Consider the following 19,566-nt stretch of genomic DNA (forward strand, 5'->3'; position numbering starts at 1 on the left):
CAGAAGTGTGTATTCCTGTTGGGGTGTGTTTTCCATCCATTCTCCAGTGTATGCCATTGTTAAATAAATTGTCACTATTTTATATTCATTGCTATTGTCACATCAAGGTTTTTAAACTTCAGTGGAATAAACTAAACACATGCTATAAATGCTTAAAATATCCTAACAACTATTTACAATGGACAGCTATAGCAGCTAAAGCAGCTGAACTAAACATAGAAGTCTTAATTTTCAACTCTATGGCTATAACTTTCTTGTACTCTTATCTCTGTTAATTCTTACTGGTGGGTGAGAGGTTTAAATCCCACTTATGTATAGCCAATACCTGTAACTCAGTACTATTCATCCTCAATTCTTGGTTTTGTAGACAGTCACACTAATCTGGTATTTCCCTTTTTAGCTTTTACAAGAAGCTGAAGGATGGGGTGAACGACTTAGTGAACTAAATGAACAAACAAAGATGTTTGAGTCTTCTAAAACAGATGTAGAAGAAGTTTTGAAAAATAAAGAGAGCCAAATTAAGGTAAATTAGGACATTTAGGATTTAATCAAATTATTCAGACTGATGCTAATCATAGAGTTCCAAGAAAGCCTGACAACCTCTCTTTGTCTCAATATGCCTTACACTGTTTGGGGCTTTTGTTTGCTGTCTCTATTCTCTAATGTAATGTTTCTGGCTAAGCAAAAAAAGGTTGCTTAGCACCACAATGGAGCTGTCTGGAAAAACTCTTTTAGTTCTGATAGAGTATTGGCTTTCCCCCCTGTCCCCAGTTTGTAGTGTGGAACTTGGGTGTATATTCCTCTAGTTGTGTACCTTACATATACAAGCCACACTAAAATCATCCATGCTTAGAGCTGTCTGAAAATTCTTCACAAGGATGTGCCTGTTGACCTGCAAATACATGCTTTGATAGAAAAAGTATTATCAGACATCTAGAATCTTGTATGTGGGCCTGACTTAATCTACTAAGGGACGTAAATAAAGAAATTGTAATGTTAGCTACATTTTCATTGCTTTTATTTGTTTGTGAGGTTCTTGTGTGCTTTTTTTAGTCACTGACACAATATATACTGAACATGAAAGACTGGAGTTCAGCAATACAAGAAGATGGTGACACTGAAGACAACCACTGGGACACAGATATAAAGGGGGAAACAGAGAATGGAGAGCACTTAGGTATGGTTTCCCTATTTAAATATTTAACAGATGTTTTAGAAATACAGAACTGACTAACTGCCAGAAAAGTTGCAAGATTAGCTTTATAGAAGTCAGATTTTTAAATCTCACCCAAGGTCATTCATGTTGGACAGTTAACTGATGCTTGGACATCTCTGGAATAGCAACCTATTTTCCTGTTCAGCACTGTGTGGCATACAGACTGTCATAGAGCAATGTAAAGACTCAGTGGCCAGTCTCTTGCAGAATTCTGCAATACATGTCTGTATATTAAGCAGTGACTTTGTGGCATTTCTAGGTGGAAATCCTGCTTTTATTTATTCTTCAAGTTCCTCCCAGCAGTAGTACTGAGGGTCCTTAGAGCCTAATTTTTTCTTCCTTATCCTTACAGAGGTGTTGCTTGTTGCAGGCAGTGTGGTAGCAGTGTCATCTAAGGGTGTAGATGTGAGTGCCCTTAAACAGCAACACAGAAAAGCTCTTCTTCCTCCTCTTTCTTGCTGCAGCTTCTTTTTGTGCTGGTACTTATGGTACCACAGGGCACAAGCCCATCAGTCTCGGAGCGTGTATTCAGCATCTCGCTGTTAGCATGACCAGTCTGAGTTGTGACTGGCAAACAAAGCACTACAATGGCATATCTTCTACTCACACCCCTGCTTTGGTTTTGCTCCTTTATCCTCCAAGTATGCTGTGCCTGTTGTTAGCATACCTATGTTGTATGTTGGCATTGCTCTTGTATAAAAACCAAATAATAGCAGTAAGCTCTGTCACAAACCCTTTCATGCTTTTTATGTGATTTGTTGTTCTATTCCTTCAAGCAGATGATGAGCAAAAACGGACTGTAAAGAAATTGATCTATGCTGCAAAGGTATGTGATTTTAAGTAGCTTGTGGGTAGAAGAGGGGAAACTAACTAATATGTAGTTATTCTGGTAATACCAGTATCAGAGTTTAGCATATTTTAAAGTTTAATTAGATATTTTTGCATGCAAGCACTTTCTTAATCTTGTAATCTTACAATGTTCTCCTTTTTTTTTCAATTTTGATTGTAGTTAAATGCTTGTTTAAAGACCATGGAAGCAGAAAGAGACCAAATGTATTCAAAACTGTCTGATGAAAATAAAGCTAAAGAGGAACTTATGGGTAATTAAATTCTTTTTTGGCTTTAAGATGCTGCTTTGGTAAAATTGGTATTACAGGCTGCAAGTATTAATTCCAGTAAAAACTGAATTAAGTTTACAGTAATAACTACTTGATTTTTAAAATTAGTTTTTAAGTTGCTTGGCTATTTTAAATACATGATTTTAGATGTGGAGCAATCAAAGTTGTAATTTGATTGTACTCTGTTGAAATATTCTGTAACTATAAAGTTAGCTGTAGAATCTTAAAATACAAGAGCAAAGTAGTGTTAATAAATACATAGTACCCTCTTTACATAATTTCTGGACATGAAACAGTGAAGTTTTATTCTAAATTTTAAAACCATCTATTAAAAGGGTGGCTTAATTATAGTTAGTTTGTAATGGGTGCAAGCTCAATCCTTAAAATATAAAGTACTGCATTTAGAGAATTGAGCTAAAAAACATCCTGCTCTGTTTCTTTTCCTCTGTTGTGTAGGACATAGTGAATTAAACCTTAGGAAATGAAAACAACTCAAGTTCAAATTAAAACCTGTAATTAGCTATTGCTTTCATAATCATAGCTGGCAGGGTAGCCAGCACTTGTGAATGTATGGCTTTGTTATTTGGGTGGTGAAATACTCTGTCAGACTGTATTTTTCAGTTTCTTTACAGTCCTTTAAACATGTTCCTTGCGCTGGTGAGTTCTCCAAATTGACTGTAGCTCTGTCCCATGGAGATGTTCAAACTTACTTGAAGCCTTGTTATATTTCTTGAGAAGAGACACAGGAATAGTAAATAGGAAAAGAAACATGAATTTGAATTCAATTTGGAAAGATAAAGGTAGTTTGACAAATCTGAGTTATCCATTCAGGCTGTTGAGGAGGACCTTGTATAGGTAAATCTGCAAGAGTGTATGGTGGTGCTAGTTGTACTCCTTTAGTGAAATAATTACAATAGTAAGAGCTCTAATGAAAATTTAGATTCTGAATTACAAAACTGAGTTGTTTTCAAAGAAGTTAGGTGGTTTGGAGCAAAGGCCTGATACACAGGGCTGCACTTCATGGCAGGTAGAGAGTATAATTGCTGGTTTCTCAGTTTGTGTCATATATTGAAATATGTTAACTTTGTATCTTATGTTACTAAATCAACATAGGATCAAAGGTTTTTACAGACTTTTGTATACTGAAATATTGCCAATGTGTTATCCCAGTATAATTATTTCTAATTTTGACAGAACGCATAGAAACCCTCCAAAGCCAGCAAGCTTCCTTGCAGTCTGAAAATGAATCTTTTGAAAGCGAAGTTCAAAAGCTTCAGCAGAAACTTAAAGTAATGACTGAGCTTTATCAAGAAAATGAAATTAAACTACACAGGTGCTGGTTCCTCTTCTTATCTTCAATGCTTGCTGTTGGATTTGAATGTAACTCTGATTTGGAAGAATGAAAATTATTGAAAGTTTCAATACTGCTTTCCAGAATTTTCTGCATTGTGAAGACAATTTATTATGCTTTCATGTACATTTGTGTTTACAGTAGTTTATAGAAGCTGTTGGCATGAAACAATTCATTTTAGGACTGTACCACAAGCAAGTACAGAAACAAAGAAGTAACAGATTTTTAATCTATGAAATAAGGCAATTAAAGTAGGACAGCTTGATTATTTTTTCTTTAATTGAATTATTATATGATGTAATACATGTATCAAAGTTGCTAAAAGAAAATAAGTAGGTGCTTTAACTAGATATATTAGAGATATATTTTATATAATAGAGATATATTTTTATATAATATAGAGATATATTTTATATAATAGAGCAAGGAATGTCAGAGGAATGACAAGACTTATATAAAACTAAAAGCATAGGCAAGCTCTTGGTGGTAAGCAATATAGAGCCCTTGTGAATCAGGCTTTCTTCACCAAGAAAACCAGAAGCTGAAGGGTGTACTATCTGCCTCACAGTCAGAATGTTAGTAGGGATTATGACCTAGTGATTGAAATCAGAAATGTGTTTAGGACTAGAAATTAAATTTGGTCCAGGGCATATGGTAATCTTCAGGAGTGTGTGTGTGGGGCAGCAGGGCACATCACTTCAGGGCATGCATAAAATTACAGTTTTGCTAATCAGAGATTATTTCTTCAAAGGGTGGGCATAATCTTGAAGGCAGCAAGAGAATCAGCACAACACTAGATCCTGTACTGAGCAGTGTGCGGGACCTTTTTGAAGTATTACCTTCAGTAATCTGCTCTGTAGCATGTATATTTGTGTAGATGTTTAGCATCTTTGTAGATGCAATAAATCCTAGAAATCACTGCATTAGTATTTTGATTTTACAAAAAAGAGCAGGGAGGGAGTGGGAAGAAACCTGTTAAAAAAAAAGATACAATAAGCAGGCAGAAAGCAGACTGTGTGGATGATATTTAAAAATACCCTTGCTAAAACTCAGCAAATGTACAGTGCTTATCAAAGAATTTTAGAAAAGCCAAAAAGGAGTGGGGAGAAGCAGGTGGGGTGATGTAGCAGCACAAAAACCCCTTGGAATTAATTAAGGCAACATTTAAAAACTTGGTCCGTTCAAACAGGGAAAATGAAAAAGTAGGTAATGAAGATTGAGTAGAAAATAAATTTAAATCATGTTCATAAGATCCACAATTTAGACAGCTTGATAAGAGCTGCTGTTCACAGGAAAATGACTAGTTTATCCATTCAGGGCTGTACTCAGCAGTGTATCCATGTGTGTTCTGCAGAATCTTATGCATGAGTTTTTTTCTTCTGTAATGACCAATAAGGCATTAGGACAAAAAAGGAGGACCTGGAAAGACTTCTTTTTCTTTAAATAGCTAGTAACAATCTTTTTTTCCCTCTAGAAAATTATTTTTAGAAAATACCAGAACAAATCTCTGACTGTTCGTGTAGTTTGGGTTTTAGTTTGTTTGATATGATTTGTGGCTGCTTTCAAGATTGTTGACTTGAAACAAAATTAACCATCGTTTTTGAATTTTGTTTAAAGGAAGTTGACAGTAGAAGAGAGGGAGCGTCTACAGAAGGAAGAAAAGCTTTCTAAAGTAGATGAAAAAATTATTCATGCTGCTGAAGAACTTAACAGCTACAGGTAATTGCAGATTTTAGTTGTTAATCACTTGTTCCAAAGTGAAGAAAGTGCAAATAGAGAATTTTAAAAAACCACAGTATATGCAAATGTATTTTCTTCCAGTTTCTTTGTGGTATATGTGTGTTAGACACTGGTTTGTGTGTAATAATACAGACTAATACAGGGTGGTTTTACTTTTAAAAAAAGTTAAAATGTTAAAACATTTGGGTGTTGAAGATTATGGCATCTGCTCTTCCATTAGAATCCTAATTGTACTGATACAGTAGCTTTAATGGTGTGGTAGAAGTGGGTCTCTAATCTAGTTCCTTTTACTGAACAAAGCTAAAAATAAAAAGTTAAGAGAATGTGAAATAAATGGTATGTTCAGTTTTCCTACTGAGCTAACATTTATGCTTTATAGTTATAGTATTCTATTTCTATTTCTCAAAGCTTTTCAGATAGTCCTGTTGCTTAGAAATTATTAACAAAAATATTGTCATGGGTGAATATTTGCTGTAGCTGTTTGCTAGCTGCTTTGCTCTGGTTTTTGTTACACTAGATGTGTACCTCTGGGTTTTTTCTGATTTCCTCTAACTGTGCATAATTTTTCAATATGTAATGTGTATTTGCCATTTTACGTCATTTTTTATGGGGGTAGGGTTCAGTTAGTTAGGCCTAACTGAACAGTAGTGATCAATACTACTTCTTTGTGGACATTCTTCACTATCCATACAGGAAGACAGAATTCACTCTTCCTGATTTATCCAGAACATGGATTTTGTAGGCATCCTAATTTTAACTATAATATTAATATTGCAAATTGAGTATAACCAAGCATTGTCTGTGTCTTTGGCCCACCTGCTGAGAAAGTGTAGAACCTAGAGAGGCTGTGCACAGGCAGCTGGCAGCAAAGGTGGCATCAGACATGAGGTCTTGAAGTAACTTCAGTGCAGGTGCTGCAGGGGCCTGTCCCTCAGACTGACTGTGACAGTGTGGTGCTCCAGCCCCATCAGTTCCTGTGCTGAGCTGGGTGAGGCTGGCTGATAGGGCATGTGAGGAAGGGCAGCCTTTATGCTGGAAACATCACAAACCACTGAAAACTTGGGGGTGTGCTGGGGTTTGGGTTCTGTTCTCTTGTTTGCATCCCTGTTTGCCTAGAATGTAAGGTCTAGAATGTCCACTGTTAGTATAACTTTTTGTATCCCATGGGCCTAAGTGACAATACTGTCTTTTGGATTTAAAAAAAAAAAAAAATTACACCTTGTGGCTATTGTTGAGTTTATTGTGTTCAAAACTTTCCCTGGCCCCTTCATTGCAATATCATAAATTCTCATTTTGTTACAGAGAGCGAGCAAAGGACCTGGAAGAAGAGCTGGAGAGAACCATTCGTTCTTATGAGAATCAGGTATTTTGTGCTGTGTGACAACATCTATGCCAGTAGGAGGGATTTACTGCAACTGGAATACCACTTGCTGTTAGCTTGTGAGCTGCATTTGGCTTGGCTTTGTTGGGTGTCTAATTTTGCCTCCCCCTCCCTCTTCTTAATGTCATCTGGTTTTGACTGACACGATTTCATAGCAGAGATCACTGGATAACTTTATTGAAAAGTTGAATTTTCAGTTTAGGCACCTCATTAAAAATTACCTACACACATTAAATTTATAAAAAAGAGTATATAATCATAAGTTTTGGGGTTTAGGAGAATGATGAATGTCTCTTTCACAGATTACTTCACATGAGAAAAAAGCTCATGATAATTGGGTAAGTTCCAAATACTGAATTTTCTGTGTTTTCTGCATCTTCATTTTTCATTATTTGTAAAGTTTGCTTTATCACCTTTTGGTTCAGACTAAAAACAGATCATCAAAATTATCTCCAACCTTTCACTTTGAAACATATTTCTTGCATAAATACACAAAAGCATGTTGAAAACACTTCTATTATATAAAATAGTTGGAAAAATTAAACTGGATACTTATGAACACAGTAGAATGATAATCTTATATCATTTGCTATAGCAATAAATCTGCTGGAAGAACATGACACCATATAACAAATGTGTGACATTTTGCTAATAATGAAAGCTTTTGGCCTTGTTTCAATGCCATTTGGATATTTTCTTTGGGTATACTTCACTTCTTTTATCAACAAGTAGAACACATTATGTCCTGTGAGAACAGTATGTTCCATTGACAGCTTCCTAACAATGTTTCTACAAAATTTGTTTTTGCCTTTTTTTTTCCAAACAGGAAAATTTAAAATATCTCCTGACTAATGCATTCTTCACTTTCACAGAATGTCTGAAATAAAATCCTGCTAAAAGCTATGGTGCTTTGTGGTCATAATTCCAGAGATTTTATCTATCTGATTTTAAAATACAACATTCTTACATAGAATTTGAGACTTCAGATCTGTAGATGCTTCAAAGCAGGTATAACCAAAGAATTTAATTTCTGAAGTTTTAAGAACCTGCAGGAAAGCCTTATCATTCCTCCAAAATTTGAGTTTTAGAGCTGCTAATATAATTTGCTGACATATGTGAGGCTCTGTACATGAGTCATATCTTGTGAAAATATATACACTTCGCATAGAATGTCTTGGACCTAGGACTTGTCATATTTGTGAAGCATTTAATTAAAAAATAGCAGTATCTAAGCCTGGTTTTTGTCCTTTCCCAAAGCTGACAGCCCGAGCAGCTGAAAGACACCTCAATGATATAAAAAAAGAAAATGCACATAACAGACAAAAGTAAGTGCAGCTCTTCTCTACTCCTAAACAAATGCAGTTTGGCATGTGTTGGATTTAGGCAGATTGATGTTTTCTGTTAATAGTGTTTGAGTTCTGAAAGAAGGGGAGTCTCTTGAGTTTTCCTGTAATTATGACATGCAAGAAAGTAAGAACTGAGGAACTATGTGAAGTACTGAAATACCTGAGGAAAGAGCAGAATGTAGTACTAGAACACAAATCTTGGAGGGGGGGGGGGATTGTTTGTTTGTTTGTTTGTTTGTTTGTTTTAAGTGAGTAAAATGATTTCACAGCTTATCTTAGAAGTTAATGCTGAACTAACAGTTGGTGGTAATTGAGAGGAACTTTCAGGTGTGAGGTTAACTAATACTTGGAGGGCAATTAGAGTGATGTCATACTAGGAATGTGACATCTAAAATGCAACTTCAACTTCTGAATTACAGTTTAAACTCAGCAGCATAGAGAAATACTTCAGGCATAAGTTCAGAATACTGTGACAACCTTTGTCATATTTATTTAGGAAATAAAATACCTTGCTTCATTAACCAGTTAGGTAGAAAGCCTGGCAGTAAACAGTGTAGTCTGGTAAAGCTTTTGTGTTTATTAGTTACTTACTACTTATTTGTTGTCTCTTTGCAGATTAACTGAAGCAGAATTTAAACTTGAACTTTTAGAAAAAGACCCTTATGCTCTTGATATTCCAATGAGACCATTTGGCAGAGGTACAGTATTGAATTGTAAAATAGAGCCTAATTCTTTTGGTTTATGGTTTTGTTTCCCAAGACCACACATATTTAATTGTTTGAAAACTATCTTAGCCATGTGTATGTACAATACCAGTCATTTAAAAAAATAATTGGGTCATAAGTGACTCTAGGTCACATCAAGTATTTTGTTGAAACTAAGAGCATTTATAGTATTGATGAGAGTAGACTGGGAATATGTTACACATGGTAATGAGAGCACAGTTTTCATTTTAGTTACACAGTTTAGTTTTTAACTTCACATGAGAAGTTATTTATACAGCTGTTAAACTAAGTATTGTGAACTTGAGTATTTTGTTTTAACTGTTCCAGAGCATTCCCCATATGGACCCTCACCAATGGGCCGGCCTTCATCTGAAACAAGAGCTTTTCTTTCCCCTCCAACTTTATTGGAGGGTCCTTTAAGGCTTTCACCTATGCTTCCAGGTGGAGGAGGAGGAAGAGGTACAATTCTTAAACTTGAAAATGTATCTATTCTGGATTTCTCTCTCCTCTCCTATAAACCTGTTACACCTTTTCCTCTTGTTAGTGACAAAAAGTATTAAAGCATCCAATTCAACATCAACAGTTAATTGAACAAACTCTTCCTGCTTTACAGCTTGCTTCTAAAGCTTTTTAATGTGTAACAATGCAATTGGAAATTTAGTTTTTATTGGTAGGTTGGTCAGTGGATTCATTTTAGAAGCATAAATTAAGAAAAGTAAAAAGCCAGACTTATCCCTTGTCTTTTCTTTCTTGGACAGATGGGGTTCTGCTGAAATAAATGTGATTGTAAAGTAAAAGGGAGTAAATTATTTTTCTGAAGAAAGAATACCACCCCTTCCATCTCATTGGTCTGCAGTCTGTGAGAGAATGTTGTCAAAACATGAGGCACTTTTATTGGCGGTTGTGGTATTAGAAAGTTACTGGTTCAGTAATTTGTTTCCCTTCCCTTTGTTCTAAATATGAAGTAGCCATCATACATAGAGAGTGTTTCTTCCCTACTGATAGAAGGGACCAGGAAGTTTGTGTGTCAGGAGTACAATTCAGAAATTCCAGAATAGGTGAAAGTAAGCTGGGGTAGCATAGGTTGTAAGGGAAGAAAATTACCCTCCGTTCATATTTCTTATGCTGATGGAAGCAGTGTAGGTAAATGCTAGAGTGAAGTTCAGCATCTGTTGCAGGTAATAAAGAAGCTACTGTTTAATTTATTTTTACCATTGCACCCAGTGAAGCCTCTACTTAATTAGTGGGAAATATGTCTAAATTTCTATTCCATAAGGATTTCAGTACGTGCCATTATAGTACTTATCTCAGAGTGAACAAGACACACAATGGCTTCAAGTTTTAGGTTGAATTATAGCATGGAGAACTAGGGAATGATAGCAGAATTCAGTATTTTTGTAATTTTTCAGACCCAGTCTGTTTTAGAGAAAGCTTGCCATTTAAAATCACTCATTTTTACGGTTCTTAGTGTGCACTTGATTATGTGTTGACCTGGCCTTAGAGGATTTTTTTTTTATTATTTGGTTCGGATTTTTTTGGTTTGTTTTTTTTCCTTCTTCTTGAATAAAGAATTAGACCCAGAAGAGTGTTGAATGCAGATGGGTGTTTTATGATACCGTATTAACTCTCAGCCTGCTAATTGCTAGTTTGATTAGCAGCAGGTTTTTATCACTGAGAAGATTATTTATCATGAGGGTGCTGGTGTCTGGTTCACATTAACTGGAACTTGTACAATGATTAGTTTTTTAAAAGCATTGCAGGTCCTCTGTGCTGTGCTGTTACTGAGCTAAGACTTTTCACTGCACACCTTTGAACCCTTCTCGTGGTCGGTAGCAAACAGCCGGAGTGTCCCGTGGAGCCAGCACCTCCTGTGTCCTGGCAGTGCTGGCATTCCATGATCTGTTCCACTGTTTCCAGACTGAATGAGGAAAGCCATGGCAGGGGATTTAAAACACAAGGGTGAATAACTACTCCATTTCTTCAATTAGGATCCAGAGGACCAACTGCCATGTACGAAGCTGGAAGTGAAAGAGGAGAGCTGAATTCTGATAGATTAACTGATCCCCACAGACCACCATCAGATACTGGATCCCTCTCTCCGCCTTGGGAAAGAGAACGCAGGATAATTCTGCCTCCACCAGGTAAAAACTCTGCTTAGCTACTGTATCCATGGAGCAGAGCATTTACTGACTTGCAGTCTATATATTTAACTATTTGGGTTTAAAAATATTAAGTGTTTTCTTGGACCTGCACGTGCAACTGAACTGGCTTTTTTTAATAGTAGTTTTTTCCTCTTCTTGAACAGTGTGATTCACTTGCACTTCTCTGCTATGTTTTAAATACATATTGGTATTATCAAGGGCCAATCAACTGTTTGGTTTCATCATTTTACTGGGAGTTTGTTCAGTGCATTAAAAGACCTGTCTGGGCTGGATAATTACTAAGAGATTTAAGAAGTAAAATTTATTTAAGTCTAATTTATTTAAATAAAAAATAGACAATGTAAAAAAAAAATTTTTTTTTAAAAAACCCATTTATATTAATAGTACAGGAGTACCATGGTACATTCATCCTGTCTGGCATGTGTTTTCCTGTTGATATTGTCTCTTCAATGATTAACAGCAGCAAAATCAGTCTTCACTCTCACTTCTTCAGATAAATATCTGTATTGCACTTAACCACTCAGGGAAAGCAGAGATGGGTTAATTCTGCTGATATTTCTCAAGGAAAAACTTGGGGGTATGGACAACCTTCCTGGATACCTGTAATAAAGAAGAAAAAATGTTACAAGTTTAGAAAAAAAAATTTAGGTAACCTCAGTTATTACTGCAGCAAGCAATACACATCTGTGTGAAAGCCTGGTAGAACTCAGGGTCCTCTCAGGCTGCAGTTTCTCATCTGGCAGGTGTGGTCTGTTGACAGGATCCTGTAGAGAGGTAGTTTGGTTTCCTTGGCCTTTCCTTCTTGTTCTCAGCCCACCTTTGCCCCTGGATCTCACTGATGCAGTTTGTCTTGTAGCTGCATGACAGATTGCTAGATCTGATGCTGGCAAGCTGGTGGAAACATATTACAGCACTATGAAACATAATGGAAAACAGTATTCTTACCTAAGAATGGCTTAAAACATACAGTTACTTATTTTGTCTTCCATCTTTGCTAGGTTGAACCTTTGTTTCAAGGCCCCATGGTTTATAACTTACAGCAGAATTTTGAAAGTTATGATTGCCCAAGTTAAACCAAAAATCAATGAACTTTTTCTTTTGCAGCTCTTTAGAAACATAAGCAATTGGATATACTTAGTGGGATTCCTCTGTATTATTTAAGATTTGTTTGCTCACCCTGATTAATAGACACTTTGTATATTTACAAGAGCTTAAGATACCCAGAGAACCTTTCTGGTCTAAAATTGTGTGGAATGGAAGGAATAAATCTTCACAGACCTGGTTTTTGTGATTTCTTCAATGTTAGGTGACCCTTACACTGATCCAGCTCTTCCTGCTCGAAGACAAGAAAGATTTTTCCCTAATCCTCCAAATACTGGAAGACTTTCTGGACCAGCAGAACTACGAGCTTACAATGTTCAGTCTTTTGATAAAACAGGTGGGAGTTGCTTCCATGACACTCTAGAATGGAAAATCCCAGTGTAAGCTGACTGTGCATGCTAAGCTGTGGCAAGAAGTCAGGTTTTTAGCTACCACAGACGTGAAGTTCCATTGTGTAAGAAACATTTGAACACCTGCTGGCCTTGATGCAGCCATTCCCTTTTGGAGCAATAGCCCTCCCTGCTGTCAGGTGGGCAGGATTCTGTCAATGGCACTCATCAGGTATTTTTGTGGTCTACCCTCACTGTTCTGTGTGTTAACCACTCATAATTGGTTGAGAGTCTGTTTTGGTCCCTCCCATGAGGCTCATCACAGCATTAAAACATCACAAACCCATACTTGCATTTCTGTACCACATCTGGTAAAGTTAGAAAGGCTTAGACTCACAGAGAGTGAAACAGAAACAGCCAAATGTTCAGGTGTCCACTGGCTTGGTGCACAGAGGCAGAAGGTCTGAGGCCTCTTCCTTCAAAGTGTTCACCATAGTGGCAGCTTCTTGTAGGTCACAGTGAATTGCCCCCAGTTTAATCACACCTTTCACTGGCCCACTAGTTTTGAATTTGCCAATTATGTACATTTTAGTTTGTGACGCTTGGCAGCTGCCAGAAGCTCATAGGTAAAGTTTGGTCACAGAGCTTCATACTTACTAAGCATTTTTCTTCTTTATGTAATGCCCTAGTAAGTCACAGTTGTCTGATTCATCAGTGAAGTGAAGCCATTAAATTCCCAGCAGAAACTTCACCACTCAGGACTCAGTTCCTGACAGGATCCAGTAGGAAGTTTCTATCTCCCTTGCACCATTTCTGGCCAGAGGAGAGAGAACCTTTGCTACTCGGTGTCACAGTATGTGAGAACTGGAATGCTGAATGTAGTTTCAAGTTGAAGGTTCAAGGTTTCAAAGTGAGTTTTCTTTACTGGAAGACAGTTCTGTTCCTGTGCAGCTACTGACCTTCCCCCTTTCCCAACCTTCTGGCAGTTGCACTTCTGCTTTCTCACTTCTGCCTTCTGATACTTCGTGTTCCACTGAGCTCGTTCTTCTAGCACCTGGCTGCTGACTGAAGGACAGCAGAGGTGCACTGTCTTTGTACTTATTAATGCATCCTTTTTTTACCCCTTTCTTCAGTCACTGCCAAGCAACAATTAATTTTTTTTAAACGTCGTAGTCAGTTCCTGGGCAATTCAGAGCTTCTTGAATGGAAACAGGGTTTTGGATAACTTTGTTGCAAGCATTTAACAGGTTATTACGAATGTGTGAATGTTGCTTTTTAGAGACACATAATTTCACTAGAGTTGGCTGAGTATTTGTAAAAAACCCCAAAACCCCAAAAAAGCCCTTCAATTAAAAAACCAACCACCAAAAAATAGCCCATCCAGCATATCTGACTTCAGAACAGCAGAGTGTCTCACAGTACTGAAATCAAGGCTCCTACTCATTAGAGTTAACAGGTTACATTTCTTAAGAAGATAATCAAAATGTTATTTAAAGTGAAAAAAAGAATATGGATTTTCCTAAGATGGTGTGGTAAACTATGAAAACTTTTCACTTGAGGAGGTACCTGGAGCAGGAAACTTCTTGTCAGAAAGAAGAGTTAAAGGCTGACAGAGTTTGTGAGGAACTTCTAAGGATCTAAAATGTAAAGTGTTATGCAACATAAATATCAAGGCATGAGTATTCTCTTTGTCTGTGTGACATAGGAGTTGAAGTGTTTTAGATTAAGCAACAATATCATCAACAAGGCTGGGCCTGCTTGAAATGACAAGTAATTTAGAGTTTTTGAAAAGACCTGTCTGTCCATTGAGAAAAAAAGCTTTGTTTCCTTTCAAGGAGTAGAAATACAACATGGACATAAAAACTCTGTCACTAGTTAAAAGGCTTGTTTTGGTTTGTTCTTTTTCAGTATAATCATCTCTATTCAAGCTGAAGCATAAGAAAGCAATATTTTTCAAATCCCAGATTTGGGGGGTTGTTTGTTTGTTTAAAGAAAGTGTATTTAGTGTATATATTTAGTGTATTTCTATCCAGTCAGATTCTGCTCTCTGACAATTCCCTTTAATAGTTTTCTCTAGTTGTTATTGAAAATAGTTGTTCCTAGCAAAGTTTAAAAGTAAAAAGACTGAAGTTTCTATTTATCTCTTTACTTATAAAGTAAATAAGGCTAATGAGAGGAGGAGGAGGATGATCATGATGATGGTTATTATTATAATTTCTTCTGACTACTCATCCAAAACTGATGTAGTTCTGGAAGTTTCCTTGATATTTGTGAGCCAAGGAGGAAATTGTTTTTAGTCATACTTGAATAGGATTGGTGTGAAGCTGTGTGCCAAAAGCATACCATAGCCCAGCCATTCCCAGCATGGGGCTTACTGAAGAAATAAACTATTAATGGGAGGGAGGGGGAAAATGGAACTGCTGCTTGCTGTTGGTTTTGTTGCCAGTCTATCCTGATTTCAGAAAAAAATACTGAAATCAGTGGAGAGAAAGAGATCAGCACTGAATAACTTTAAACTTTTGCATACAGATGGACAGACATCTTCAGAACATAGTCCACGAACAGAACCAAGTGGAGAGGGGATGAAGGATCATTCTAACCTTAGTGTAAGTAGCTATAGAGAGGCTTGATTTAAAGAAGCTTTAATTTTCTGCAAAAAACATAGAAACATTTGTCTGTAGTCCATTGGTCACATTATATTGCACTCTTCCGTGCAAATTATAAAATTATATGTATACTTTACCACAACAATTATTGTCTTGTGAATTACTTTGATGTATTACTAATATAATCCCTGTTGAAAAGTAATTCTATCCCAAAAGACGAAACTATGCTCAAGCAGATGGTCAGTACATGTAGATAGCCTTGCTCAGGATCTTGCTGCAGCTAAGGCAGAGTTGGAACTAGCTCTTAGCTAGTGTCACAGCCACATGAAAGTGGGCCTGATGGCACTGGAGATGTTCCCTTTTCCCTCCCCTAACTTCTCTGGTTTCCTTGTGTTGCAGAACTCGCTCCCTGATCAGTCGCTGGCACCTGAAAGTGAAGCTGTGGGTTCAGGGTTTGCACCCCCACCTTTCCCTCCAGTCAGACCCCCACTGATGCCTGTGGATCCCAGAGCACCACCAGTACCTTTCATGAGACGAGGCCCTCCTTTTCCTCCCCCTCCTCCTGCTGGCATCTACGGGCCACGGGAATGCTTTCCAGGGCCACGGGAATGCTTTCCAGCACGAGACTTCGGGCCTCCACGCCCCCCGCTGCCAAGTACGTGCCTTTAGCCAGCCTTTGCTTCAAGCTGATGAGCATGTGTGCTTTGTGCAGGTAGTGAGGTACCATAGGGGGTAGATGTGTTCATATTTGCACAACTGCTTCTCAGTTCAGCTAACAGGGAGCACCTTTTCTGATTAAGGTTCGTTGTGTTGTACACTTCCTTTTTCACAACAGCTCATCTTGATCTTGTAACAAATACTAACTTTGGCTGGAAAATATGGAACACGTACTGTTCAGCATCTAAAGGATTCTTTTTGGGGGGTAGGAAGGCAAGTTGGTAGGTTACCTTAATCATTTTCTTCCTATGAAATTGCATCTTCCATAAATCTTAAAAAGTTTCATCCTCTGGCTCTGAAGTGTGCTGGTGCCCTGCAAAGGGACAGTCCCAAAACAACTGTTTTCCCTTGGAGTTTGCATGACTGGAGCAAGGTGTAAGTATCAGACTGCAGGACTTCTTTCAGACTCTTGCTGTTCTCTGAGTACATGTGAAGAACTAAGCAATTTATCTGTGAAAATATCTGTAAGGTATGGCATGTAAGGGTTGCTGTGGCAGACTGAAGGGGCAGCAGCAGCCCAGGAGCTGGCAGTGGCTAGCTGCTGCTTTGAGACTGTTGTGGGTAACTACTGAGAAAAGTGATGGTTTTGCCCTCCTCCTGCCTGGCATCTCTGTCTCTTTGACTGTGACTTCTAGTTAGATGTGCCTAGCTGAACAATAAGCTAGCAAGAGGAGCAGGTGTACATGTTTACTGTCATGATTGATATTAACTGCATTACTCTGATTCTCTCACAGTAAGAAATCCATTTCCAATGAGACCTTATCCTCACTATCCACCTCAACGACCTGGATTTTTGCCTCCACCACCTCCTCCTGAAAATAGAGTTGAACCATCTCAGTCAAATCCATCAGCTGTAGAACCAGAACCACAGCAGGAGACTTGACAGTCATTTGGGGAATGTCCTGAACCAGTTTTGTGCTCTCCTACTGGCATTTTTCCTTATGTTAAGTAACCATTGTTACTTAGGTCTATACAAACTACTTCGCTCAAATTGAAGCTTAATAGGAAAAATTCTCAGGATAGTATTTTGTAAATAAAGAATTAAATACCTATGAATATTGTGAATAAGTGATTTCCACTGTACAATAGTCATTTAAAATTACACATTTCTAACTTGAGTAGTCTCTTCAGAGGTGTATAAAATTAAATCATGTGAACCTTATTGTAAAAGGCCAGCTGCTTTGTGCTGGTTGAGCTGTACAGGGAGTCTCTCTGCATGCCAAAAGTGATGCTTGCTGCTTTATGAATAGGATGTGAAAACAAATGGAAACAGTTAATAAAAATCTACAGAACATGAAAGCAATGTCACTGGTAACATGGTATAATAGATAGGTAAAGATGAATAACCATGATTCTCCACTCGAGTCCCCTCTGTTAGTGGCCTCCTGGGTGATCTTTCAGCTCTCAAGCTCTACACTGTGGCAGTTCTCCTGCCATGACACTGAGGGGGAAGAGGCAGCAGAAAAGCTGAGCAACTCTCCCATTACTCTTCAAAAGCTGGAGTGGAGTAGTGTTTATTGAAGATGTGTACAGGGGGTTTTTATGACCTCGGAGCAAGGAGTCAGAGCTAGGATGTGCTCCAGCACAGCCCAGCCCTTGCTTTTGAAGACATATGTCTGCAGCAAACCAGTAGGAGGGGTGTGTTTTTACTGTCTCACCATGAGGTTGGTTTTAAGCTTCAGATTTTAGCACCAGTATTAGGAAAATGCTGGGCAGGGCAAAAGCAGAATTAAAAAGTACAAGAAGGAAGTGGCAAACTGCAGCATTAATAAGTCTTTGTCTTTGAAAGGAGTTGGCGTGGTACCTGGTTCACCTCCTCAGGTTCCTGTGTGGTGCTTCCCTGGCAGGAGTGGCTGTCCCAGCAGGCACAGTGCAGGGCGGGGCTGCCCCGTGCAGAGTCAAGCTCAGCTTTCACTGGTGGCTGTACAATCTAAAGATTTCTGCTAGGAGCTGGTGGCTGTTCTGACAGTTTGGCTTCAACTTGAAAATAATGTAAGGACTCAGTTCAGTCATTTGGTAAGGGACTCCTCTAAGACAAAGAAGCAAACTGGTTTTAGCAAGCCCCAACTCAGCAGCAGTTCAACCACCAGCCTCCATTCTCTGCATGCACACACACATTACACACAGTTCAGGCTTTAATGTAAATGCAGCCACCACACCCCATAATTAGAAGTTACCAAAAAAACCTCCAGCCCACTTTTTTTGTAATTGCTTAGGTAGAGTCTGCCAGAAGAGCATTTTCTCTTGTAGCTCAGTCTTCCTGCTCCTACCATTGTTTCCACGTTGGCTTGTTTCAGCTGTAGAACTCTTCCATGGCTCACTCCTTTCTTTATCCCTTCTGCTTCTAGCACTCAAAGCATTTAGGTTAAGTATTTGTACTCCAGTGATTCAATGACAGATTCTGACAACAGACATTTTAAAGCATCATCCATGTTAAATTAACCATGTAGTTTAACGTGGCTGTTGCATCAGCTTTAGCCAATTATTTGATGGCTATGAGTTTGCCTGAGAGACTTCACAAGGATTCTCGAAGGAATTACTGAGTTTTACCCTTGTCCTTGTCATCAGCCCTAGGAGCAACCAGAACTGCCAAATACAGCCTTGCCCCTGCACAGAGAACCAGGGTATAGCACAGAAATCCTGGGCTGATAACACTGCCATAAACCTTTTTCATTCCTTGTCCAACTCACCTGGGAGGTGCAAAAACTGTTTATGAATGTATCTCAGTTTTCTGAGCAAACACAGTATTTTCTCCACATGGGTTAAATATTTGTTCTAAGTTAACTCTAAAAATTTCTTCCTCCACCAAAACAGTCTATGCCCACAATGGTACCCAAAGCTGCAGGCAAAAGGAAAGCTAGCTGAACTAAGAAAATGCAGGAAAAGCATGGATTGAATCATCCTGCAGAGAAAATGGCATAATTTGAGACATTTTTTCCCCTCCCTAGTAGCAGTCCACAATTTTATTTGCAAATTTGGAAGCAAGGTCAGGTTTATGTAATAGGAAGCAGGTAGATGGTAACCTGTCAAATGCAGAAAGGCCACACAAAAGTGTATGTGGGGAAGTCCCTGTTCTGCCCACCCCCAAAAGAATAAGCAAAAGAATAAGTTTTGACAGGTGAAGGCCTGAACCTAGCTGAACCTTGTGTTCCAACAGCTGAACCTAGAATGCAAAAGACTGACATTGCCATCTCTTCAGCAAATACAAAGAAACAACAAAAATAAAATTCCTTTTGGGATCGTGCAAATTCAAAGCAATTTTGCAATATTTTGTAAGGTCCCACTCCAAACGCAAGAGAATATTAAGATTATCTTAATTTCCTAACAATTACAGACCACTTCAGCTTGAATCCCTTCATCCTGGTATCACTAATAAAGATTACTGCTGAAAATACAGGCAGACAACAAACCTCACTTCTATCTATTCCTAAGAGAGGAGAAAAATCAGGGGTGCATTTCTCCACCACTGCTCAAGGTATGGCTTTCACCACACCCTCCTGCTTTAATGGAGTCCCTGAAATTTCCAAGATAGATTCCAGCCAGGAATCTGTTTTAGGTACAGTGATTTCATCCCTGAACACAAGCCACACCCAGTGAGCAGAGTCCAGGCTGTATGAAACAAATCAGACCTGGAGCATTCTAACAATGCACAGCCATTGCTAAGAGCCAGCTCTGGCTGCAGCTGCAGTGAGTGAAAGGGCTGCACACCCCCCTGCTGTAGTCAAGTGAGCTGCTTCCCCTGCTCCTCATCATATCTTTCAAGATTAAATTAAT

The 19,566-nt window shown here is 38.2% G+C and overlaps 1 protein-coding gene across 4 annotated transcripts in view; it reads left to right on the forward strand.

The window, feature by feature from the left end:
* Nucleotides 1-16,848, forward strand: part of MIA2 (MIA SH3 domain ER export factor 2) — a 36,290-nt gene extending 19,442 nt beyond the window's left edge. For 3 of the 4 annotated variants that reach the window (XM_036384826.2, XM_036384828.2, XM_036384829.2), the window contains 16 exons: nt 401-523; nt 1,054-1,177; nt 1,996-2,042; nt 2,226-2,316; nt 3,529-3,667; nt 5,303-5,404; nt 6,728-6,788; nt 7,109-7,144; nt 8,064-8,131; nt 8,768-8,850; nt 9,205-9,336; nt 10,866-11,018; nt 12,346-12,477; nt 14,999-15,075; nt 15,475-15,730; nt 16,527-16,848. In XM_036384826.2, the coding sequence (XP_036240719.1) occupies nt 401-523; nt 1,054-1,177; nt 1,996-2,042; nt 2,226-2,316; nt 3,529-3,667; nt 5,303-5,404; nt 6,728-6,788; nt 7,109-7,144; nt 8,064-8,131; nt 8,768-8,850; nt 9,205-9,336; nt 10,866-11,018; nt 12,346-12,477; nt 14,999-15,075; nt 15,475-15,730; nt 16,527-16,675 (1,773 nt within the window). In that variant the 3' untranslated portion in view covers nt 16,676-16,848. The remainder of the gene's footprint in view (nt 1-400; nt 524-1,053; nt 1,178-1,995; nt 2,043-2,225; nt 2,317-3,528; nt 3,668-5,302; nt 5,405-6,727; nt 6,789-7,108; nt 7,145-8,063; nt 8,132-8,767; nt 8,851-9,204; nt 9,337-10,865; nt 11,019-12,345; nt 12,478-14,998; nt 15,076-15,474; nt 15,731-16,526) is intronic. The other variant, XM_036384827.2, reaches the window with a different exon arrangement.
* Nucleotides 16,849-19,566: the final 2,718 nt, after the last annotated feature.

The sequence above is a fragment of the Molothrus ater genome, chromosome 6, assembly GCF_012460135.2.
Source record: "Molothrus ater isolate BHLD 08-10-18 breed brown headed cowbird chromosome 6, BPBGC_Mater_1.1, whole genome shotgun sequence".
NCBI lineage: Eukaryota > Metazoa > Chordata > Aves > Passeriformes > Icteridae > Molothrus > Molothrus ater.